Source organism: Pollicipes pollicipes, unplaced genomic scaffold (genome assembly GCF_011947565.3).
Source record: "Pollicipes pollicipes isolate AB1234 unplaced genomic scaffold, Ppol_2.1 Scaffold_4881;HRSCAF=5763_pilon_pilon_pilon, whole genome shotgun sequence".
NCBI classification, from domain to species: domain Eukaryota; kingdom Metazoa; phylum Arthropoda; class Thecostraca; order Pollicipedomorpha; family Pollicipedidae; genus Pollicipes; species Pollicipes pollicipes.
The window spans coordinates 56,862,486-56,886,783 of NW_023596576.1; the positions used below are offsets into that span (position 1 = coordinate 56,862,486).

Here is a 24,298-nt window from a genome sequence, read left to right on the forward strand (position 1 = left end):
ACCGTGGGGACACTCTGGCCGGCAAACCTGCAGAGGGGCAGATCGGCAGCCTTTGACCGCAATGCCTGTTTGAACGGCTGGGATTGGAGGCCGTCCAGACACCTTGTAGCTAGAGCTTCACTCCCCCCTCCCCCCCCCCCCCACCCCCGCAGAGCTAGTGGCTGCATTTTGAGCCGATTATTAAATGCAGTGTGCTGTCTGAAAAGATTGATGACGTACCTGCCAGAGGTAGCGAAATCATTGTGGTGGCTTATGAAGAGTTGCGAGCATCCTCTACTTCCTCGGCTCAAGCCGCCCTCCACTTGCTTTTCGAGGTTACGTTTCGTGGAGAAAGATGGAACTTACAGCTTCAAAATAGTGTTCCTGGCCTTGTGCCGAAGACTGAAGTTGTCTACCATAACGCTCTAAGCGCTGCAAAGCCAATACAAATAATGCAGATTTGACTTGCTGTGCGCGCAAGGTGTAAAAACAATGGTGTTTGTCGGATATGGCTCTAGATATCGCCCGAGATAATCCGCTGTGCAGGGATTGCACCATTGATAATTCCGGAAGTTCGGAATAGGCAAAGGTACCGGGATTAGCACTCCTACTGAGCTTACCTTTACAAATCCCGACATCGGCACTGGTCCTCAATTCAATTTAATTTCATTGGAATCAGTTCCAACCCATTTGTGCGATGAAATGGTTTCTGAGGCTATGGAGCTGGGACGCTGCTGTCGGGCTCCCCGAGTCTCTTCGACCATCCCTCCACGTGTTTTTTCGCGACTCTGTCTCAACCGTCACATCGGGCGTACGGGATCAACGGGTTAACCATTTACCATTGGGGAGGAGAAACGAGAATGGGAGATTGCTGCTGATTTCCATAAAAGCGACTAATATGTCTTTCGGCGGTTTCAAATGCATTATACCAAGAATGCACACTGAACAAAACTACCAATTCTTGCTGTGCACGAATGATTCATGAGACGTCTGGGTCCCCATACTGTACCATATTGTATATTCCGATCTGGACATTGTTGAGGGTTCAATGACTTCAGCATTGCCGTACCTCCTTTTTTGAACTGGAAACCTGCATGCGAAAAATGTCATGCATAATCATTTTTTTCACTTGGCATAGCTGCTCGAATCCCAACTCTCCTTTCAAATTTTGTTCAAGATTATTCTTGATACACCTGCGGCAATTTTATAAATTTACGCCACGGGACTTATTCCACATAGACACTATCTGGTTGAACCTTAACGGCCGACAAAGAAATACCGGTGCATTTAGCCCCAATTAACTTCGCGATATTTGGACACTGCGTGGGTTTTTGCGGTGGTAACTGGCTTGTATTTTGCTGCAATCACTCATTCGCAACACGCTCTAGATAACCACGATAATAAATTAACGTCTTAACTCACTTTCTGCAGTTCCAGCTTCACCTGAAAATACAACAGTGCATTACTCACCTCGCACGAGTGATTTATGCTTCCATATTTAACTTCAACGACCGCCCGGGCCATTTGTTAGGCGGAAATTAACTCCGGCCCCAGTTAGGGATGTTTCATCGTCTCATTAGTCGCCGCGGCGAATGCACCGGCCGGGGCTGCTGGTCGCACGTTTGGGGGGTTACTTCTGAGCCCGTCCAGTCGTGCTGCGCACCGAGCTGTCCTTCACGGGCGGGGGAGGGGCATGGCTCAGGTCGCACGTTTGAGGGTTTACTTCTTGAAGCCCCGTATAGTCCCATTGCTGCGCACCGAGCTGTCCTTCACGGGCGGGAAGTGCCCTGGCTCAGATCATACGTTCCGATGAGTTATAACGGTGCTGCGAGCATTTCTGAGCTTTGAATGCCGCACAGTGCTGCCCATCTTGTCATCTTGGGACATTCGTGCGGTCTTGCACGGCATGGATGGCACAGCTCATCTGGGACTGCTGCTGGCGCTCAGCCTCTCGAATATGTTTAGCCCGGTGCTCTTGATTCGGGTGTCAGAACCACCGTGTTCTGTTTAGTACGCCCCCAAGGCGGCAAACACAAATACGAAAACAAGCATGGCCTTGAACCACAGGTCGAAAGCGAGGCATCATTTCTTCGCTGCACACAACTAAAGGAAAGAAAGCTCGTCACTCGGTTGGATACCTGCCGTCAGCTCCCGGGCGAAACCCCGGTCCGAGACAGCGCCTCGTCAACGCGCCGCAACCTCACGGCGGCAGTGATGCCCGGCGCCATATCCTGCCTGTACCGCGGGCTAACCCCTCACGGCAGCAGTGCTGCCCGGCGCCAGATCCTGCCTGGACCGCGGGATAACCCCTCACGGCGGCAGTGCTGCCCGGCGCCAGATCCTGCCTGAACCGCGGGCTAACCCCTCACGGCAGCAGTGCTGCCCGGCGCCAGATCCTGCCTGAACCGCGGGCTAACCCCTCACGGCAGCAGTGCTGCCCTGCGCCAGATCCTGCTTGAACCGCGGGCTAACCCCTCACGGCAGCAGTGCTGCCCGGCGCCAGATCCTGCCTGGAGCGCGGGCTAACCCCTCACGGCAGCAGTGCTGCCCGGCGCCAGATCCTGCCTGAACCGCGGGCTAACCCCTCACGGCGGCAGTGATGCCCGGCGCCATATCCTGCCTGAACCGCGGGCTAACCCCTCACGGCAGCAGTGCTGCCCTGCGCCAGATCCTGCCTGAACCGCGGGCTAACCCCTCACGGCAGCAGTGCTGCCCGGCGCCAGATCCTGCCTGGAGCGCGGGCTAACCCCTCACGGCAGCAGTGCTGCCCGGCGCCAGATCCTGCCTGGAGCGCGGGCTAATCCCTCACGGCAGCAGTGCTGCCCGGCGCCATATCCTGCCTGTACCGCGGGAAAACCCTCAACACACAGCCGGTTCAAGCCTCTGGCTGTCGTTGACGCTCGGCAGAGGTGACCGTAGAAGCTGCTGCTGCCGCCTTCGCGCCCCGCTCCGGCCGGGGAGGGCCTCTCCTCGTGACGCCGCTGGAGGCGGAGCAGCGCCGATCGGCTGTGACCTCACCCCCCGGCCGGCCGGGCCTGGTGACCAGCACACGCCCCACTCCAGAGTCATGATTTAATGGCGTGCATCAACTGCATCAACGACGACATTGGATGTCCCCGGCAAGACCTTCCCATCAAACCGTGCCTCCGCCTCCCCTACCTCAACGTCCCTCAGCCCTCCCCCTTGATCGCCACGCGGGCCTATCCACATCATCCCCAGCAGTGCCGTGCGCCGGCCCTGGGTCCGCCGTCGCTGCGGTCCCCGTCTCGTGGAGCGCCGGCCCTCGGCCCGCCGTCGCCGCCGTCCCCGTCTCGCCGACAGCGACCATCACCGGCGACGCGTCGTCCCCGACGCGACGTGTCTAATGAAACACGCTGATGGACGAGGCGGCGGGCTATTTGGGAGCGGTGGCGCCGTCGCGTGGCGCGCCACCTTTCATGTCTCAATTGGAGCCAGATGGCGGCCGGCGCGCGCGCCTACCTGTCGCCGCTAACGAAGCCGTCGATGCCGACGGCGGCGTCGGCGTCGGCGCTCCGTCATACGCCGTCCCCGCTGACAAGTTAGGGAAACGCGTCACGCCAAATTAAAGCCGCGTGGAGGCCGCCGGCGGCCCGGCTGCGTCTGTCACGTGTTCAGGTCGGACGTCACGTTGTGAGATTCACAGAACATAGCGAGGCGCGCCATAGCGTGTCACTGGGTCGCTCGGGCCAGTTCGAGGTCAGCTCAACGTGAGTGGGCTGACATTGACCTCGGTAGCTTGAGCGGCGTCGATGCCTTCCTGTTGTGCTAGCGTCACCAATCGCTGTGTTGTGACGCCCGCCATCACCTCCACGGTCTCACATGACGTCACAACAACTGCCGTCTCCGCATTGTGACGTCACCCACGATAGCCCCCGCTCGGCGACACACCGTATCAGCGCCACAATGAAGTGACGTCAGTGTGCTGACGTTCCGTCTCCGGCGCAGACCAAACTCGCCCCACGCCGCTCGGCGAACACACGCGGCACAATGCTGACGGCACGGCGCCGGCGCGGCGGCCGCGTCCGAGCCCGACCCCTCTCTGATCCCCGTCTCCGTCTCCTACAGTGGACAGACGGCGGCGCGGAGTCGAGCCCGACCCCTCTCTGATCCCCGTCTCCGTCTCCCACAGCGGACAGACGCCGGCCCGGAGGCCGCGTCCGAGCCCGACCCCTCTCTGATCCCCGTCTCTGGCTCCCACAGCGGACAGATGCCGGCCCGGAGGCAGCGTCCGAGCCCGACCCCTCTCTGATCCCCGTCTCTGCCTCCCACAGCGTACAGACGCCGGCCCGAAGGCCGCCACGGCACCACCCTGTGGCCCGCCATGTACCACAACGGCGTGCACGGCACGGGCGGGCACGGCCTGGAGGGAGGCGGCTGCGGCAGCGGCGCCGGCGGCGGAGGCGGAGGCGGCGGTGGCGGCGGCGGCTACCTGCCGGGCGCCGTGTGCGTCCCGCCCGCACACCAGCTGTTCGGCCTGCAGCACATGGCCGCACAGACGCCGCACATGGGCCCGGTGGCCGCCGGCGGTGGCACCTCCGCCTGCGGCAGGTCAGTCAATGCGAACGGTGCGCAGCGTGGAGGCTCACACCGCCGGTGCGGTAAGGACCTCCACGCCGCGTCCAAGCCCGGGAATGAGGACATGTGGTGGTGGCACGAGAGCACAGGGATCAGAGTGCGACACGGTGTTCCGAGGGTTCGGAAATTTGGGTATTTTGTAATCCGGATAGCATGGAGCTGTTTAGTATGACCGTCGCGTTTTTAGCGTCTTACGATAATGAAAATGATACCGGACAAAATGTATCATCTGTACTGACACCGTTCCTGCAATTGAAAACACACCGGTCTCCGTACCTTCCCACGTACGTGCCTGCAGGAATGCCATTAGTTATGCTGCTCGACTTTGTACTGATCGTCTGTGATGTTCCAGTGTGCATACTGTACGACCGCCGGCTATCGTGGCCGGCGCCCACAACAGCTAACAAGACGTTCTAGGGTTTCCCTTTTGGACACAATCTCCCTTGAGGAAGGACTCTTCAAAGACTCCCTTCATGCACACGTGCTTGGTTCCATACAAACGCAGGGTCTTTCCAGCGGTCTGTGTCAGCTGCTTCGACGACCGCTGACCCTGAGCCGCTCTGCACCCGGCGCGGGGCGTCCGGCCTGGCCTGCAGCGCTGACCCAGCCCCGCCCCTCGCCCCGGCAGCTGGCAGGGCGGCGGGGTGCCGGCGGGCTCCGACGGCGGCCAGCTCTCCATGAACTTCGGCGGCTTCAAGCTGCCGCCGTCTCGCGAGATGCCGCACCCGGGCATAGCGCAGGCCTTCCCGCGCTACGGCTACACGGGCGGCAACATGATGCCCTGGGCCTGCAACAACATGACCGGCCTGCAGTCGCTGCAGCGCGGAACATACGGTACTTCGGCTGCTTCTGCTCTGTCCGCTCTTGCTCGCCGTTGGGCTCTTCTAAGCACATGTGTGACGTCATGGTCAAGTGCGTGCGTGTGTGCGTGCGTACGTGCGTGCGTTCGTTCGTGCGTTCGTGCGTTCGTGCGTGCGTGCGTGCGTGCGTGCGTGCGTGCGTGCGTGCGTGCGTGCGTGCGTGCGTGCGTGTGTGCGTGCGTGCGTGCGTGTGTATGTGTGTGCGTGGGTAGGTGGGTGCGTGCGTCGTGCGTGCATGCGTGCGTGCGTGTGTATGTGTGCGCGTGGGTGGGTGGGTGGGTGCGTGCGTGCGTGCGTGCGTGCGTGCGTGCGTGCGTGCGTGCGTGCGTGCGTGCGTGCGTGCGTGTGTGCGTGCGTGTGTGCGTGCATGCGTGCGTGCGTGCGTATGTGTACCACACGGCGCAATTGGCTGAGTTTAGTCGAGTGAGTGGAATCGCTTGTTAAGGGGACGCGCACATGCCGTTTCAGAGTTTCGTGAGTGCGTTCAGTGTGGTACGGTCACCCAGTCCTGCTACCCGGACGGCACGGGGCACTTCCTCTGCGGCGCCTGCTTCTGCAACCCCAAGTGGAAGGGCATGGGCCATCCTCGTCTCTTCAACGCCAGGAGAGGGGTCAGTGCTATGAACCGGACAGAGACCGCCAAATACCGCCCTCCGAACGAAACAAATGCTTTAAAGCAGAGCATGAAATAAATGCGTATTGTCAGTGGCGCATGAAATGTCAGCACGGTATACAGCGTCACATCCCACCTTAAGCTTTTTCGTTTTGTTTTCGCCTTTGCAAACAAAGGTGAATGTCAGACACCCAGGCTTTTGTTCAGGCTTAACATAAAATCGGTCCGAAACGCTGATTGCTAATAATCCCGTATTTGTGCCGTTCTTTTAGTCGCCGTACGCTCGTCGATTTCACTCGATGTGCACGAACTGTGGCACCACGCAGACGACTCTCTGGAGGCGGAACAACGAAGGTGACGTATGGACGCGCGGGCGGCGGCACCGGCCCTGCAGTGCGCTCCGGTCCTGTATTCTGCTCATTGATGAAGAGTTGTCTAGGCTTGTAGACAAATGGTGTTACTGTTGACCCTTATCGCTCGTTACGTTTGGTTGAGGTGGTCACTTGCTACGCCAAGCAGAGGTGTAATTACGACGCACGCCATAAATGGTCCTCTCCATATCGCGCTTAGATGATGCGGTTTCCCTTTGCGTACCGACCATCTTTCCGAGCGTATCGGCATGGGCGGAGGCGCTGTGGTGAGCAAAATCTGACCCACGAGCTCAAGACCTTCGTGACCACGATACCGAGGTAGCTACATGTGTACATAACCGTGACTGCCATCCGGTCGTCAGGGATCTTACCAAGCTAAGTTACAGGTGAGCCGGTTTGCAACGCCTGTGGTCTGTACTTCAAGCTTCATGGCATCCGCCGACCCCTGTCCATGAGGAAAGACGGAATTCAAACTCGGAAACGGAAGCCGAAAAGCAAGAGACGAACAGAAGATAAGGACAAAAAAGAGTGTAAGTTTTTCGAGATCCTTTGTTAGTCCGTGCTTAGTTAATCAGCCATCGTACCGATTCAATCTTTGCCTGGTATGCGACATCTTTGTTTTGGATGGCAATAGATCTAACTAACTTTAACCAGGGAGCATTTATCGCACTGACACAACGTACCTGACATTATGCATGCACATGTTTGCTAAGATCAACGTAGGCAGCTACCGATCTTGTTATTCACAAAAATGCATTTTAAATAAATTAATCATTGCAGCCTGTAGCAGGTACGCATGTATCCCGATCAAGCTGCTTGCATTCTCGCCTCTCAAGCATTCTCCAACTGGACGGCGGCTCAGCGGAGACGCGTGTTTCAGGCGCAAGCATCGAGAAGGGCAAGGAGTGCCAGCTGACGACGCCAGCGCGGGAGACCCCGACGACAGCGGCCGCCACGTCCACCTCCTGCCGGCCGGCCGCCGCCGAGCCGACGCTCAGCTGCTCCTACCGGTCGGTCGCCGGCAGCGCCACCTCGGAGTTCGGCGCAGCGACCGGGGCGTCATCTGTGCACCGGTCGCCCGTGTCCGGCTCGAGCCTGGCCCTGCCCGGCGGGGTCGCGCCGACCGCCGCCTTCACCGGCCTCGCGCCCGGCCTGGGGTACGGGCCAGCGCTCAGTAAAGCCATGTGCTCGGACAGCGCGCACAGCCCTCCGTGATGCTGGGCATGAGCGTAGGGCCACGCGCGCCGACGTACCACTGCCGATGAACCCTAACGAACTGATATTGCAATTCATGCAATCATGAGTATATAGTGTGCACATATTTTGTGATTTGAGAGTTGAATTTTGCATGGTATTTGTGATAAAAGAAGGGTATGAGCTGCGTTGACTTGTGCGAATCTCTATGGACACGTTTTCAAAATAGTGATATTGGATCGCAAGTGTTCTTATTCTCGGCAATACACGCTTTAGCCAGGATATTCTAAGATGGCTATGAGGTGATTGACGGATGTCATTTCGTTTAATACGTCTTTTTCTAATAAATGTGTCCCAATGTCTGTGGAAAAGCGTGAAGCATTGGCGTATATTGAAAGTTTGTTTGAGCTTTCTTCTCCATGCTGGCATGAAGTATGGTCATGGGCCCAAGCTAAGAGACGACACCCTAGCTTCAGTTGTTTCAAGTCACGCCCGGCTATTGTAAGATAACCGGGCATGTGGGGGCTCAGTCAGTGGGGGCTAAGACATATATGGAATGCTTCTAGGCACATCAAAGGCCCAATATTCGACTTCGACCTGCCTCATTCGTGGTCTGGAGGACCAGAGGCACCCGCCTCAGTTTCTAAACCATCCAGTCCACCTTCAGGCATGCACGAATCACTGAGCAAGAACTGTCATGTTCCGACGCCTCATTATCTCCACAGAATCGTGCGTCTCTCCACAAACACAGCCTCCACAGTCCAAACTACCAAGACATGTCAACACGCATGCAAAAAAGGCATCCAATGGATTTGGTCCACTTTCTTCTCAAGGTTCGGGGGCTGGGGCCCAAGGTCAGAAGGCAATAGCAACTCACGAATTCAACGACAACTCCCACCTTTCCAGTGGCCACCAGTTGGGAGAGGGTGGGGGGGAGGGAGGGGGCAAAGCTCTTCAACCGAACAGGAAACTACAGCCCTAGTATTGCTGCAACTTCCGTTATTGCGGCGCCGTGTTCTTTTATCCGCATTGCCCGTGCCTTCACGACCCACCGAAAAGGATTAACCCGCCGCGGTTTGCCGTTCGTCCACGTGCTCGATGACAAAAATGCACGTCATTGTTGCCGGCACTCAGCGACACGCCTGGCGAAGTGGCCAGGCGTGTCGAACCCGAACAGGTGCGGCGAGTGGGCTCAACCTCTCGCCTGAGGAAGCCGACGGCTGCAGACTACTTTTTGCTTTGTTGATCGAACGAAAGTGCAGGGTTAATCCTGATGGTGACTCATAGCGCTCATATTTGATGCCGGCTCTGACTCTGGGCTTGACTCGACCGAGTCTCTATGTCAGGGTCGGATCCATCCTCGAATAATGTTCCAGTGGAGACGACAACGTTACGTAATTGGTCCAGGTTTACGAATCGCGTGGACCAGCGCTGGCTTTATGGCGCATGTGCGCAATAAAGAAGGCTGAAAAGGTGAGTGCGGTAATCATCTCGAAAAGATCACCTTTCTATAAAAATGCAAGCTGTATAAAGTTCAAAAAGTGACCGGGCTGCTTCGGACTTGCCATCCACCTTCTTTTTAAGATCTGGTTCGAGTTCTTGGATCGGTCTGGGTTTTAGAATGAGCGCCCACCCTAGCAATGCTTTGTATTCTTCAAACGTGCTCGAAAAATCCGCAACAATACAACAACCTCATGCGATTTTTCTGCTTGTGATCTTTGTGAGCCAGCTCATCCGACCGCTCTAGCCAAGGTCAGTGTCCGTGCCGACGTGGTGCGGGCCGCTGCACCCGACGCGGTGCATCGGGGGGGGGGGGGGGGGGGGGTCGGCGGCGGGGCGGCAGGTGCGGCCGCTCCCTGGCCACGCCAGCCGCCATATAACCGGACAGCGCGGCCGGCCGGCCCAGTAGGGCGCCGCGTCAACGCTGCAGCGCCCAGCCAACGCGACGGAGTGGCCTGGCGCACCGGCGCCGCCGACAGGCGACAGTCGACAGCGTCCAGCGGTGAGACCCGCCCTGGCGACTGGCGGACGCCGGTCGCGACCCGCCTGTGCGCTGGCTTCTTTGGCTTCTACTCTGGCTACCTGGTTTGCTGTCCGTTGAGGCGGTTCGGTAGGACTCGGAAGGCAGTGGCCCCGCTAACTCAGACCGCGCTGCGCCAGCGACGAGTCCGTGCCTGGACTCCCAGGCTTCGCTGACAAGTATGGTTTCTCACGACCTACCAACTTAACAGCCCGACACGTTCAACAGCCGGTCGTGACCGTGGGCCATCAAAGGCATAACACTGTGACCTTGGCAGGACCTCCAACAGTTCACTCCACTGCATGGAACCAGGCATTCTTAATCAGACCAAGCGCAGTGACCTTTTTTGATCTATTAATATGACCGCAGCCCCTGACATAACATACCACTTAACATGACCGCGGCCCCGTACGCTGACCCAGCACCGGGTCCCCGATCCTGACGTGGCTGCGGCCCGTGACCTTCCGATATGGCGCTGCTTCAGCTGCGGACGCCATGGCGTCTCTTCTGGGACTTGGCGTGCTTCTGACGATTACCGCCGCCATCGCAGGAACTCCAGGTCAGTGATGCCGCTGTGCCTGCCGGGAACGCTCCGGGAGCGGAAATGGAAATACCGGAACACGGAGGGTTGTCGCTGTGTCGCCTCAAACTTGTCTTTAAATAAGTGCGGCGGGGTATGGCAAGAGAGGGACCCGGAAGTAAAACTAAACTATACGTATTTCACATCCAACCCTCCATTGCCATGTATTCGTGGCAGAACGGTCGGCACATTTTCATGGCACTACAAAATGACTTATTATCACGAAGCCGTCGTGCACCAAACACTTGCACTTCAGATTAATGTGAATGCAGTCAAACTAAATATGCAAAAATGATGCTGTCATATTTCGGAAGGCAATCCTTCATTGATGACCACCTGGCTTGCTGTCCGTTGAGGCGGTTCGGTAGGACTCGGAAGGCAGTGGCCCCGCTAACGCCAATCGCGGCGCGCCAGCGACGAGTCCGTGCCTGGACTCCCGGACCTCGCTGCCAAGCATGGATTCTCATACTCATTATGGTGGGCATCACCCAACCGAGCGTTGGGTGTCAGTGAGTCATCGTGCTGCCATTCCGTTCTTCACACATAGGGTCAGGCACCCACCAGTTACTCGACGAAGCATTGCCATCCGAAACTTGACATTATTTTGGCATGTTTAGTATTTTTGCATTAATATGAATCTGAGGTTGAGGTATCTTGTATACGGTCAAGCCTAGGCCAGCTCAGGTAAGAATGAAAACATTAAAAAAAAGTCATCAGTTGGTCTATGGAAGTGTAAAGCAAGCCCTCATAATTCTCACGGAGAAGTGTTTACTTGTTCATGCGAGCATCTCGTAAAATAATATTGAGGTCATAATGGCATGACGCACCATTTTGAGCCGCATTACTTTCCTGAACAGTCGGTATTGCGCGTTCAGTGGGAGTTCAAATACAAAAGCACGATATCTGGTGCATGCGACAACACAAGCAGTGTAATACATGGCACAGCAGAACATCCTTTGTTTGCGACGGGCAACTGGATTATCTGCCTGCATTCTCCAGCAGTGTTTAGTAAAAAGTTTAAAAATCAGATAACAATGGGTTGATCAGAGAAAGTGTGTGTGTGGGCGGGGGGGGGGGAGTCAGCTTTGAATATTTATCGGGAGTGTTCGATCCCATGTTTGCTGAGGCTCAGCATCATGTCTACAGCTACTATCGCGCATGAAATTACAGAATACACTGATCAAGTACTACCAAATGTGATGTGCCATGGACAACGTTAGGGTTCCTATCTCTCTCCACTGGGTCAGGCCATTAATTAACACTACAGCTTATCATCCCTCACAAAAATGCTTAAATTGTGGTACGTTCAGTTGGCTGAACTGTTTTTTATTTATACTCATCCAATGGACATTTTTCACCTTCTCCCACGCCGGGCTCTCAGGGGACAGTACGAAATCTCCGAAAATAAACAAGCTAGAGCCAGGAAAAACGGTATAAGAGACACTTTGTCAAACTGTAACAGATCGGCATGGCTGGACAACGGTGACTGTGATATTTTAAAAGATAAATCAGATCATGTGAATCCCATCCGCGCTTTATAGACCCTGCCATCTCAAGACCCGCATGACAACAGCATTAGGTACCTCTTGAGAACTATTACCAGATGAGCGGTAGCGGACATCACCCGGTGTTGCCTGCAATCTGTCATGCTATGTTGGAGGGGTGAAGACAATGAGTTCCACTGGCCCGTCACCTACATCAAGAACTAAACAGGCGACATCACCGAGGAAGATAGCGTTGGAAACCTCATTCAAAGTTGTAAAATATGTGCCGTTAACATACAAATCGTGGTACCTTAAAAATACAAAATTTGTTCAAAAAGGTAACATTTTTTACCTAGTTTGACCTTGAATGGCATGACCTATACAAGCAGTGAGAACAATAGTAATGCAGTTCAGAATGATGGAGCAATTCATCTGAGAGCGACACAACTAAAAACCGATTGCAGAAATCCACTTAAAAGAGGGGTTTCTGCAAGAAATAAAGCATCTTTTGTCCCTATTGAGCAAAATATTATCAACATGACCTCTGAAATGAGTTATAAATCATGGCCGGCTGAGGTCAGGAACATAACAATTTTACAGAACTTGTAAAAAGACGCTTACTCAGCTTACCGAAATTTCAGCAACGTGCTAAAAACGGACTTTATTTCGAAAAAGCCTTGAGCGCGACACCTGAGGCCCCGTGCGGCGAAAGTTGGAATTACATGATATTAACAGTAACATAGTGTGGAGAGGTTTGAAAGAGGAAAAGTTGCAGAACAGAACAAATTCTGCTTTTGTTTATAATTGTGTCAGGCAATGAATCGACTGTCCCATGCCCATGGATTGATCATGTGCATAGTCTGCGTTCTTAGGGTGACGCCATCACACCGCATCAAATTGCGTGCATTGCGTGACAAAATTGTATTGGGGGCACAACTTAAAACCGCTTTATCGTCTCCAGAATTATTCGATATCTTTGTTTTACCACCTGTGCGCTCTTTAGACTACAATACCTGTGTGGTAAATTTTAGCTTTGAAAGGGTGCGCGAGAAGACAGCCGTGTGACGCACATCTTGGAAAGTGAGAGCCGAAGCCGCAGTGAAAAAATGACAACAAATACTCGATTTCAGAGTCCAAACTTGCTCGTTATCCTGAAACCACATAAGCGATACACGTTCAGACAGCAGCATCTAGGGGAAATGTTCAAACCTGCGCCACCAGCTCCCAATTGAACTAGAGAATAACGCAATCTACATTTCATGAAGCCGAGAAGCCATTTTCAAAGACTAAAATGCTTAAAACGCTCTAAAAACCAATCAGCTCACAGCGAAACGCCCAGTTTTGTGGTTTCAACGAACGTCCATTCAAATCACGCGCAGTTCACATGTACCGTCCTTACGGTTCGCATTCAATGACAATCAACCGCACACGAACAGAACCGAAGCCGTGAATCCCGGGGGGAGGGTAGAGCGCACGCGCCGTCGGTGGGGACCGAGCCAGCCGCCGACTGGCGCGCCACCCTGCGGCAGGCGGAGGGCGTGGGAGAGGCCCGCCTCTTCACCCTACCGTCGTCTGCCGGCTGCGACCGGGCCAGCTGACGCCGGCCGTCTATCTGGCAGAGACGGCCAGCTGGCGTCTCTCCGGCGACGACGCTGCAGCGGCAGAGGCTCACACTAGAGGCCTTCACGGGAGGATTACCTTCACCAGATACACGAGCTAGACGTGTGACTGTACCCCATATCGATCGCTGCCCATTCCTGATAAGTTGCACCCACTCGTCGCCTATCCGTTGGAACTTCTCCAGAACTTTGCTTCTCAACGATGTACAAGTTACAGGAAAATGTACACCAAAACCTACTTGTGGTATTTCGTCCGACATTCCCTTCAGACGACGTAGCAGTTTTACCCAAACCGTTCCTACAACGGTAATTTTCCACTGATTTTCACCTAACTCAACCCGTTACCCATTTCTTTTGGGTATCCATGTTTGCGCCAGCCCAGAAAGCCCAGTAGTTCACACAGAGGTTACGTGAACCATAGCGCCGGCTCGAAAGAATTCCTGCGCTACAACTGCTACCGGAAAAATAGGCCACTAGTTTTCTGCTGCCTTTGCATGCTCCTTCACCAACCCTTTGGAACTCAACCGCTATGACGGATCTGCAGAGAAAGGGGAGCTGGTGTTAGCATTGGTAGGCCCCACTCGCACGCAGTGACGGACCTGTAGCAAGATCGGGCGGTGTATCTCCAGCGCAAGAACCGGGCCGAACTATCCTGAACGTACGCATGGGCTGGGACTAGATAACCGGGCTGGTAACAATGCGTATCTTAAACGTGGAAGGCTGGGGGGGTCAGAGCTCAATTCCTAGCAAAAACAATTGATACTGGATGGAGCTTATCATGTACATATGCATATGTGCACGTATATATATATATATATATATATATATATACACATACTTAAGCACACATACACACACATATACATATACATATATGTATAAAGTCATTAATCTATATATATATATATATATATATAACGTGTGCATAGCATTTCGAGTATAATATGCATACGTAAAGGCCTTTACCAGCAGGCAGTCGCCCGCGTTTTGTTCCGGGCCTGTATCGTAAATGGCTGAGATCTGGCGTCCGGTGCATGTCCACTCGTTGGGAATGGGCGCGGCGCATGTTACGGCTGAACCGGAACACGTTACGTATGAACCTGGAACATATTACGGCTGAACTGGAACATATTACGGTTAAACTGGAACATATTACGGACCATATTACGGCTGAACTGGAACATGTTACGTATGAACCCGGAACATATTACGGCTGAACTGGAACATATAACGGTTAAAATGGAACATATTACGGACCATATTACGGCTGAACTGGAACATATTACGGCTAAACCGTAACGGCTAAACTAATTAACTGGAGAGGGTGCAGGTAACGTGTGTGTGCAATGCCTTTTGTTTGCACCCCTTGCATACATCAGAGCAGACCTACGCAAACGTCACCTCTCAGTTTTCGGCGGAAAGACACTGTTGAGCCCGTTTGGGTGGCCCTTCGCCATGATTGGTAACGCCCTGAGGCTGTGTCCGGTCTTTGTCAGCACGAGATGCTACTCCGTACAAAGTGGTGTGCTACTTCGAGAGCTGGGCGGTGTACCGGACGGGCAAGGGCAAGTACGACGTGGAGGACATCGATCCCTACATCTGCACCCACTACGTCTACACGTTCGCCGGGCTCAAGAACGACCACACCATTGTCTCGCTGGATCCTTGGAACGACCTGTACGCTGACTACGGCAGAGGTTGGTGCTCCGCTGCGGCGGTGGCTTGCCTTTCAAACGACGCTAAGGTGCGTCGGCGGTTATCGCTCCTTTGCCATTTTGCACGGGGGTTCGTGGACCCATGCCGTGATTCCGCAAACAGACGTGAGCAGCCTTTCGTCCCACGATTTTATATTCATACGGACTGTTTGACGTTGTATTAGGTATCGCATGCTTCACCTTGCACTCTTCGCGGAGTTATGCTTTGTATCACACAAGCTACTGAACAGTTATCGGGGTGATGTAAAGATGCATTGTTGACAAACATTGTCATCATATTTTCAATTGGCCCTTCATCCACAGCACATTTTGTTTGGGATCTCGCTGCTGACTGGCGCTGAGTGATGTCTGCTTGGTGAGATGAGTTTGCTTTGCTGCCTACGTACCCGGGCGAATGCGCTAGACTGGTTATTCAGCGGCGCTGGGTTCGAGCCCCAGGGTGAAAACATTTGGTCTAACTGACGTGGAAGCGTTGGCTGACCAATTGCCAATGAGAGTAAAGCCAGGTTCGGGGCCACCCAGCATTGAGCGGCCAGAACAGTGCGGGGTAGTCATGCGTTAAACCGGACGCTGCAGCTCTGACGGCGAGTTCAGTACGCACGCAAAACAGCTTTTTCGCTTTAAAAACTAAAAAAACAAAACAAAAAAAGCACGTCTTCTGACAGCAGCCCATCAGGTCCCCTGAAGAGGTTATCCATGGAGGCGTTCTGACATGAATAAGATAAAAACCTCCACTGACGGGTTAGATTACCGTGCACACTCTGAAAGAAATCAAGCGAGTAAAAATTTTCAGCTGGCGTCCTGCCAAGTTGCGGGACAGACTCCTACACTCAGCATCATAACGTGTCGTGCTGCCCCGCCAGGCGCTTACCTTCGCTTCACCCGGATGAAGCAGAAGAACCCTGAGATCAAAACCATGCTATCAATCGGCGGCTGGAACGAGGGGTCCAGAAAGTACTCACAGGTGAGCCGACACCCCAGCAGCGCCGCCTGGTGAGGGCGCTCGACAACACCACGTGTTCCGCCCCCTTTCAATTCTTCACAGGCGCACCCCGCACGCACTTGTCGAGAGAGCGAAATACATGGGTGGTAAAAGTGCGTGCTGGAAACCAGCATTTCCAACGCTCAAAATACATGGGTGGTAATAACGAGAAGTGACAGCCAGCATCAGACGGACAACGCAGCGTCGGCGTTTGGAGCCAGCACACTTCGCTACTAAGTGTATTTCTAAACATTCTCCCTCCCGAGACGACTCGAGCCGTTGCGTCGAAGACCAAAGTGTACGCTTGAACGGCGCGGCTCGTCCGATCTTGAGCGGTACCCCTGCGAGGGCTGGTGGCATGCGCACCTCCCACCGCTCCTCTTCGTGTGGTCTTCAGATGGCCTCCACAGCAGCCAATCGCAAGAAGTTCATCAACAGTGTGGTGAAGTTCCTCCACAAGTTCAACTTCGACGGGCTCGACCTGGACTGGGAGTACCCGACGCTGCGGGGAGGCGCGCCGGATGACGTGGTTAGACACTCCATCACAGCCTCATGCCGATACTGTTCTCCTCCCGGGCTGAGGCACGAGTGCATCTGTTGAGCACTGCCACACAACGGGTCCGTAGAAACAGGCAATAAATAGTACAGTCAACGATGCCCATCAAGGCACACATGCTGAGCTCTCTATAACGCTTGCTGAACGCGTCTTCTAAGTTCGAAGTGAACTAACCGTCACGTAGCGCTCGGAGCGCAGATACGCATATGTCGCACGTCCATCGACGTCCGTGACACGTTCAGCTACGCGCCCTCCCTGAGCCCTCCGTTAACCGGCGCCTGCTTGCGACTGCGCGCAGGACAACTACAGCCTGCTGCTGAAGGAGCTGCACGAGCGGCTGAACCCGCTGGGTCTGCTGCTGAGCGCGGCCGTCTCGGCTGGCAAGCAGACCATCGACCCGGCCTACCACCTCGCTGACCTGAACAAGTACGTGTGGCCGGCGGGCCGCGGTCGACTGTTACGAGCTGAGGTGTCCGCCGCCGCCCTCGACGCCCCGTGCACGCGTTCCTCACTCGCTGAGTCAATCATCCGTGGGCGATGACACAAGTTACACGTGGTTGGGAAGGAACGCAACGGAAGTGTGGCGGGGGAAGGAGCGTAGCGTCTCCTTAGGCAGCGTAACGTCTCTTGACTCATCCCTATATGACTTAAAGCCTGTTGAAAAGCTTGCGGGCTGATAGTTGTTTTACACATGAAAGCCTCGAATAGGTGGTTAGTCAACCGCCACTTGTTATGAAGTGATCAGAGTAAGCTTAGGAAGTCAGCCGCGAAATGGGCCGCCGATGGGAGCAGCAAGCCAGAGCAGCAAGCTAAAAGCAGCTCAGCAAAGCAGCCGAGAGCAGCTCCGCAAAGCAGCCGAGGGCAACTCAGCAAAGCGGCCGAGAACAGCTCAGCAAAGCAGTCGAGGGCAGCTCGGCAAAGTAGCCGAAAGCAGCCAAACAGAACAGCCGAAAGCAGCTCAGCAGAACAGCCGAACACCGAAAGCAGCTCCAGAGCGCGGCGAAGGATACCGTCTGTCTCCCCATAAAGACAAAGTATTTTCGATGCGGGGCGCAGTTCCCCGACAGGCCACTGATCTCGCTGATCCATGCCAGCATGATGACGATACATGAGCCATCTGCCGTGCATATGACGTGCACGTAAGGAGCACGCGCACAAGACAAGCGCCGCACGTCGAGGGCCGGGGCATGCGAGGCAGCCACAGCTCGTCGTGAGCGCCGACGGCCTGCAGCATCGGCTGCCAGCCGGGTATTTGAAGTCTCTGCTGTCAGCGGGGTATTTATGCGTTACGTGCGCTTCTGAACACAGTACACATGAAGAAGCCCACTTCCAGAGATGTGCCCGTTGATCGCCCTCAGGGGCTTGTTGTGTCACTCATATTTGCATTCCTCGCTTTGTGGTCATCGTCCTATGTTTCTACCAGTGGTGTAGTTTCCTATTCGTTGGAGGGAGAGGGAGGCTCCTCCAACTTGCGGGCGGGGGGGGGGGGGGGGGGCTAACTTATGTGCAAAATCCACCCGCCCAACTTGGGGAGAGAGTTGCCAAATGCGTGGAAAACTAGTTTGTTTGCATTTTCGTGGTAGATTTTGTCATATTTTTCTGTTCAGTCCTTCCCGCAACCCATTTTGCGACACTGCGCCCCTGTTTCTGCACGTGAAGTAGTTAGCTTGAGGAGCGGAAAGAGCTCCAGCTGGCAGTGCGGTCATGGCCGGAGCCAATGGAGGCTGACCTGGACGCCACCGACCGCCTGTGGTCGGCCGGCAGGTACCTGGACATCGTGAACGTCATGACGTACGACTACCACGGCGACTGGGACCCGTTCATCGGCCATAACTCGCCGCTCTACCTGTCGCACCTGGACGTGGAGCACGGCAACAACTTCGAGTACTTCAGCGTGGTACGCTACCGCACTACCGCCTGCAGGGCGGACGGTCAGATGGGCCGTGCACCCGGACTGTCGCACAATACCACCTGCCGGGCGGACGGTTAGATGGGCCGTGTACGCGGACTGCCGCTCAGTAACGCCTGCCGGGCGGATGGTTAGATGGGCCATGTACCCGGACTGTCGCACAGTACCGTTTGTGGGGCGGATGGTTAGATGGGCCGTGTACCCGGACTGCCGCACAGTAACACCTGCCGGGCGAACGGTTAGATGTACCCGGACTGCCGCACAGTACCGTTTGTGGGGCGGACGGTTAGATGGGCCGTGTACGCGGACTGCCGCTCAGTAACGCCTGCCGGGCGGACGGCTAGATGGGCCGTGTACCCGGACAGCCGCACAGAACCGTTTGTGGGGCGGATGGTTAGATGGGCCGTGCACCCGGACTGCCGCTCAGTAACGCCTGCCGGGCGGACGGTTAGATGGGCCCGGACTGCCGCACAGTACCGTTTGTGGGGCGGATGGTCAGATGGGCCGTGCGCCCGGACTGTCGCACAGTAACACCTGCCGGGCGAACGGTTAGATGGGCCGTGTACCCGGACGAGGCCTTGTAATAGTAAGAAATTCTCGCCTGTCAGCATGGCGCTGCTGTCGATTTGGTTAAACAACAGCCCCCACGAAGCTGCCTTTGCCACCCCTAACTCGACCCCCCCCCCCCCAAACGTTCCCAGAACTACTCGATGAACTACTACCTGAGGGTCATCGAGCCCTCGAAGCTGATGCTGGGCATGCCGTTCTACGGGCGCGGCTTCGTGCTGGCCAACAGCGAGCACCACACGCCGTACGACCCGTCCAATGGGCCGATGGCCGGCTGTCCTTACTCGGGCGAGCCCGGCTTCTGTGGCTACAACGAGGTGAGGTCCGCTCCCGCACGGACACGGGGGCGCGCCGGGCGGCGTGGACATACGTCCGCCGGTTCTGCCGGACGGGAGGAGCACTGGAGAAGTCGGGGAAAGAGTATTAGGTCCCTTCGAAATAAACTGTCCAGTGATTGGTAATTTCGAGGACGGACATGACGTTGCTGCGCTGCTCACATAATCTGTACTGAGAACTACACACGTGCGTTTTCAGCTTTGCGAGAAGATCTTGAAGCCGACCTGGACGTACGTGAGAGACAGCGAGCAGAAGGTGATCTACGGCTACAAAGGCAACACGTGGGTGGGCTGGGATGACCTTCAGGCGGTCAAGCTCAAGGTGAGTCGGTCGTGGCCTCTCCCGTCGGACAGAAACTGCGGCACCGATTCACATGCCGGGCTGGAAAGTGGACAAAATCCTGCGGCGTTCCGTTGCCGCCTCTTTACGACGCCGAGAGACACGACCTTCGACGCGTCAACATCAGACACTGCGGTCCGGTATGACCAGGTCTCGACTCATAAGCGCAAGTGGGGTGCCCTCCACCAGATGTCTTGTTTCATCCTAAAACGCAATCACGCCGGCACGTGAACCCCCACCAAACGCGGCTCCTGGCCGCAGTGGCATGCACGCTACAGGAGTACAGCGCGTGACCTATGAACGTCGCGGTACCCTGACCGTGTGTGCATGTGTGTGTGTGTGGCGTGCCTCAGATGGAGTTCCTCAAGAGCCTGGGATTGGGTGGAGCCATGATCTGGGCGATCGACTCGGACGACTTCCGTGGCGTATGCGGACCCAAGTACCCGCTGCTGAACCTGGTCTGGAGCGAGCTGAACGGCGCCGTGCCGTCGCCCAGCCCCCTGCCGACCACCACAACCCGACCCCGTACGTACAGTGTGGTGGAGACGAGAGGGGGTCACAGCGGGGAGACAGCCCCCTGCCGACCACCACACCCGACCCCGTACGTACAGTGTGGTGGAGACGAGAGGGGGTCACAGCGGGGAGACAGTCCCCTACCGACCACCACACCTAACCCTGTACGTACAGTGTGGTGGAGACGAGAGGGGGTCACAGCGGGGAGACAGTCCCCTACCGACCACCACACCTAACCCCGTACGTACAGTGTGGTGGAGACGAGAGGGGGTCACAGCGGGGAGACAGTCCCCTACCGACCACCACACCTAACCCCGTACGTACAGTGTGGTGGAGACGAGAGGGGGTTCACAGCGGAGAGACGGCCCTCTGCCGACCAGTACGCTCGACCCCGTGAACGTGATGCGTTTGAGCAGGTCCAGAGGGAATTCATCATGCCACTGGATAACAGAGTTAAATATCACGCTCTAAAACACCACCAGGTGAGGTGAGGGGGGGAGGGGGAGGAAGAGGGGAGGGTACATCATCGCTACTTAGTGGTACTAGTACCGTCTCACCTATGAAGTGGTGTACGTTTGAGAAGCCTCGCCGGCTATACCTCAGTTTCCCATTCCGCAGTGGGAAGGTTCCCCGTTTGCCACTGCAGCCGTAACTGCTCAAATAATCGACGTCGAATCGAAGTGAAGCGATGGTTGAACCCCCGGCGGATGATCGCGTGCTCGCTTACACGCACCACCGGGCAGTGGTGTGCGGAGGCTGACGCCGCGTCAGAGCTGGGGTCGTGGGAGCCCGCGCCATCGGCGTCGGAAGGCTTCGCGCTGGGTGGGGGTACCACAGCCGGGTCACCAGCCGCCGGCCGTGGCGCGTGCGCCGGTCCGGCGAGGCTGCACCATGAGCGTCCGGTCGTGCGCCGCAGACTGCGCCGACGCACCACACGCGGCCGACGAAGCCGACCCCGCCGCCGGGCCCGACGCCGGAGCCCAGCCACGTCTGCGTGAAGCCCGGCCTCAACCCCGACCCGGACAAGATGTGCTCTCCCTACTTCTACGAGTGCGTCCAGAACGGCGACAGCTGGGACTACCAGCAGGTGAGGCGGAGTTTCGGAGAGACAGTGGAGACTGCCGGTAAGTGTGGCCGGCTATCGGAGGGACAGCGGAAACTACCCAGCAGGTACGGAGGACTGTCGGAGAGACAGCGGGGGTCTACGGGAGATAGAGCGGATTGTCGGAAAGACAGCGGAGATTACCAGCAGAAGGGGAGGACTGTCGGAGAGAGAGCGGAGTTTACGGGAGATGGGGCGGATTGTCGGAAAGACAGCGGAGATTACCAGCAGAAGGGGAGGGACTGTCGGAGAGACAGCGGAGTTTACGGGAGATAGGGGTGGATTGTCAGAGACAACGGAGATTACCAGAAGGTGGGGCGGACTGTCGGAAGAGACAGCGGAGTCTACGAGAGGTAGGGCGGTCTGTCGGAGGGACAGCGGAGATTACCGACAGGTAGGGCGGACCGTCGGAGAGACGGAGCAGACAGCCAGCAAGTGTGGCGGACTGTCGGAGACGCAGCTAGGACTATCGACAGGTGGGACGGGTTGTCGGAGAGACAGTAGAGATTACCAGCAGGTGGGGCGGATGGCCGAGGCAAAGCTGGGACTACAAGCGGGTGGGGCTGACGGTCGGAGACAGAGCTGGGACTACCAGCAGGTGGGGTGGACGGTCAAAGAGAACTGAGACTACCAGCAGGTAAAGTGCATGGCCGCGATTAGGAGAAATATTCACGAGAGACGATCGGAAAATGAGCTCGCTTAATAGCTTACCTCTTCTCCACGTTCACACGCTTTGACTCTCACTTTGCTCTTATCTCACCAGAATGCATATTTCTATAGATGTTTGTGTTGACGTGTGTCCGGGTGGCAGGTTGAATACGGTGCCCTCGGGTGGGGGTGGAAGTTGGGAGTGGGGAGTCAATCTGACCTTGCACTGATATGAAAATACAGGTAGGAACACCAAATCCGCCGTATCCGTATCAATCCATGTGAATCCATTGTGTTAAATTTTGAGGTCAATACGTCTGGACCTTCAGGTCAAATAAGGTCGCACAAGGAAAATCCCAGATTGGTGTCCGCAGTGCCTTAGATCTCCTCACGCAACGAGCTTTCACCTAGATCCCTCATATAAGAAAAAACACTGGCGTTGATATATGGGCACTTGTGCTGTATTTGACCTTCAGGTGCTGAAAATGACCAAAAACCTGCGGGGTTAGGTTGATATGCGGATAATTCAGAGCACTGAACGGTAGTAAAACTCCGTCGCCGACCGTCATCACGCAATATTGATCCACACATGGTCGCCTTGTTTCAGTTCTCGTGCGGCGACGGTTCGGTGTTTGACCGAGTCAAGCTCGTGTGCGTGTGGCCGGACGACTCCGACGAGTGCAAGACCACACCAGCGCCATCTGCGTAGATCTTGACCGACGCCGGCGTTACCTGCCGCGCGTCGATCGTGATCTGGCCGCAACACGCCGACCGGTGATGACGTCACGTTTTGGAGAGCGACTGTCGTCCGTCGCGGCCAATGCCTGGCTCACAACTAAAAAGGGAGCCGCGGAGCTGAACGGCACGCTGTCGCGACTGCTGTCCATCAGTGGGTCTCCCGTGAACATGTCTGAACGTCCCCGCCCATAAATCGAAGGACGACACGTGTGGCGTTGCTCTCTCGCATCAGTGCTTGGTCTGCGACGAGTGCCGGCTTCGGTGGCCCGCGAGGCTCAAACACACGTCCGGGTGACGTTGCGGCCACCCACCCTGCTTTCCCCATTCTCACTTTATCCTGCACCCTCGCGACGCCCCGCTTGTCCGTGGCGAGCTCCATGCACCAGCCATGAGTCGGCTAAAGTGCTCCCATGGTGGGCGCCGTCCAAGTGCCGAGCTGATACCCCGCAAAGGGTTCTTTAAACGGCCTGTGTCTCTCCGAATGGACCTCCAGGTGCATGCAGTTTGTGTTACCGTTATCCACTCCCCTTTATCCCGGAGCCTGAAAGTCACTGCTGGCTGAGGGGGCTCTAAATCCAAATGGAACCAAAGAAACCACAAAAACAAAAGCGCTGCGGTAAAACCCAAGTGGGGTCACTGTCGCCTGACTCTGCCCAAAGCATATCAATATATCTACAATACGTAAATACCGCAAAATTACGGGAAATAGGTGAAGCGTACACAAATTCAAGGTTGGGCGCTCGTATCACGTTGATTCCGTGCTGGCTGTAGCAAGAGCCTGTGAATGTTGTGTACATCAAATTAATGCCAAATCCCACTATTCTGAGTGCTCTCGCAAATATTTTGGGGAAAATTCCATCTATCGACACAGTGCTCACATTTGTGTTGCATAGGATATATTTATTATCACTAGAGTACAAAACAAATCAGGCATCACCTGCATTTGGCGCTTGACCTAACCGCGTTCGTAAGTACAACCCAGTACGGAAAGCACAGTGTGACCCATGTCATCACCATTACTTGGTGAGAACACCATCCCAGGTTAACACGTAAGATTATAATAAACAGTATACAAAACAAAACCGATGCACGCCGAGTAACATACACGAAACATCAGCCCCCTGAACATACTCGGGCATCCGGCTTGGAAGTTCCGTCCACGCGGACTGGGGACATCGGCTTTCTACGAATAATACTGGCAAGTAAAACTCAACAGCGCGTGCCCAGATTCGCCTGGGGTATTCAAAGGCGGGAACCTCATGGAAAGCTCTTAGCATGACGCCACAGAGGCACCCTCGTACCACGTTACGAACACAGGCAATTTGGAGCCACCGAACGCTGCAAACGAACACGATTCCTTCTATGGCGAGGCAATGTTCAGTGCCTGCGTCCTTGCCGATCGACCAGCGCTGCTAACCCCGCCGCCGCCGTCGCCCTCCAGATTATCACCACCTCTAACGCGCGGCGCGTGTCAGTGCTCGGATACGTCCGCTCGCTCGCCCAGCCGACGCCGTACCGTCCTCGGCCGACAACCCTGTGCGCCGGCCGCGCGGCCCCGCAGCGGCGCCCGCCCCGCG

The 24,298-nt window shown here is 55.8% G+C and overlaps 2 protein-coding genes and 1 long non-coding RNA gene across 3 annotated transcripts; all 3 read left to right on the forward strand.

Annotated features, from left to right (window-relative positions):
• The first annotated feature begins 5,252 nt into the window (after positions 1 to 5,252).
• Positions 5,253 to 7,992, forward strand: LOC119100636 (transcription factor GATA-4). Its single transcript, XM_037223713.1, has 5 exons — positions 5,253 to 5,409; positions 5,904 to 6,046; positions 6,321 to 6,402; positions 6,806 to 6,949; positions 7,300 to 7,992. The coding sequence occupies exons 1-5, from the start codon at positions 5,253 to 5,255 to the stop codon at positions 7,632 to 7,634; spliced, it is 861 nt and encodes a 286-aa protein (XP_037079608.1). The 3' UTR covers positions 7,635 to 7,992.
• Positions 7,993 to 9,580: 1,588 nt separating this feature from the next.
• On the forward strand, positions 9,581 to 20,232 carry LOC119100637 (acidic mammalian chitinase; the record flags this gene model as incomplete). The annotated part of the gene is made up of 10 exons (XM_037223714.1): positions 9,581 to 9,615; positions 10,118 to 10,192; positions 14,813 to 15,013; positions 15,895 to 15,995; positions 16,411 to 16,542; positions 16,868 to 16,995; positions 18,334 to 18,466; positions 19,180 to 19,362; positions 19,580 to 19,702; positions 20,074 to 20,232. Coding segments are annotated over exons 2-10 (1,224 nt in total), but the record flags the coding sequence as incomplete, so codon positions are not given.
• Positions 20,233 to 20,290: 58 nt separating this feature from the next.
• Positions 20,291 to 22,713, forward strand: LOC119101436 (uncharacterized). Its single transcript, XR_005094559.1, has 3 exons — positions 20,291 to 20,321; positions 21,150 to 21,320; positions 22,591 to 22,713. It is a non-coding gene; the product is annotated as an uncharacterized LOC119101436 (long non-coding RNA).
• Positions 22,714 to 24,298: the final 1,585 nt, after the last annotated feature.

What these genes read in the sequence shown, in the direction of transcription:
- LOC119100636 (XM_037223713.1), top strand. Translation starts at nt 5,253, where the DNA reads ATGAACTTCGGCGGCTTCAAGCTGCCGCCGTCTCGCGAGATGCCGCAC. An exon ending in GCTGCAGCGCGGAACATACG is followed by an intron (nt 5,410 to 5,903) that starts GTACTTCGGCTG and finishes ATGCCGTTTCAG; the next exon opens with AGTTTCGTGAGTGCGTTCAG. An exon ending in TCTTCAACGCCAGGAGAGGG is followed by an intron (nt 6,047 to 6,320) that starts GTCAGTGCTATG and finishes CCGTTCTTTTAG; the next exon opens with TCGCCGTACGCTCGTCGATT.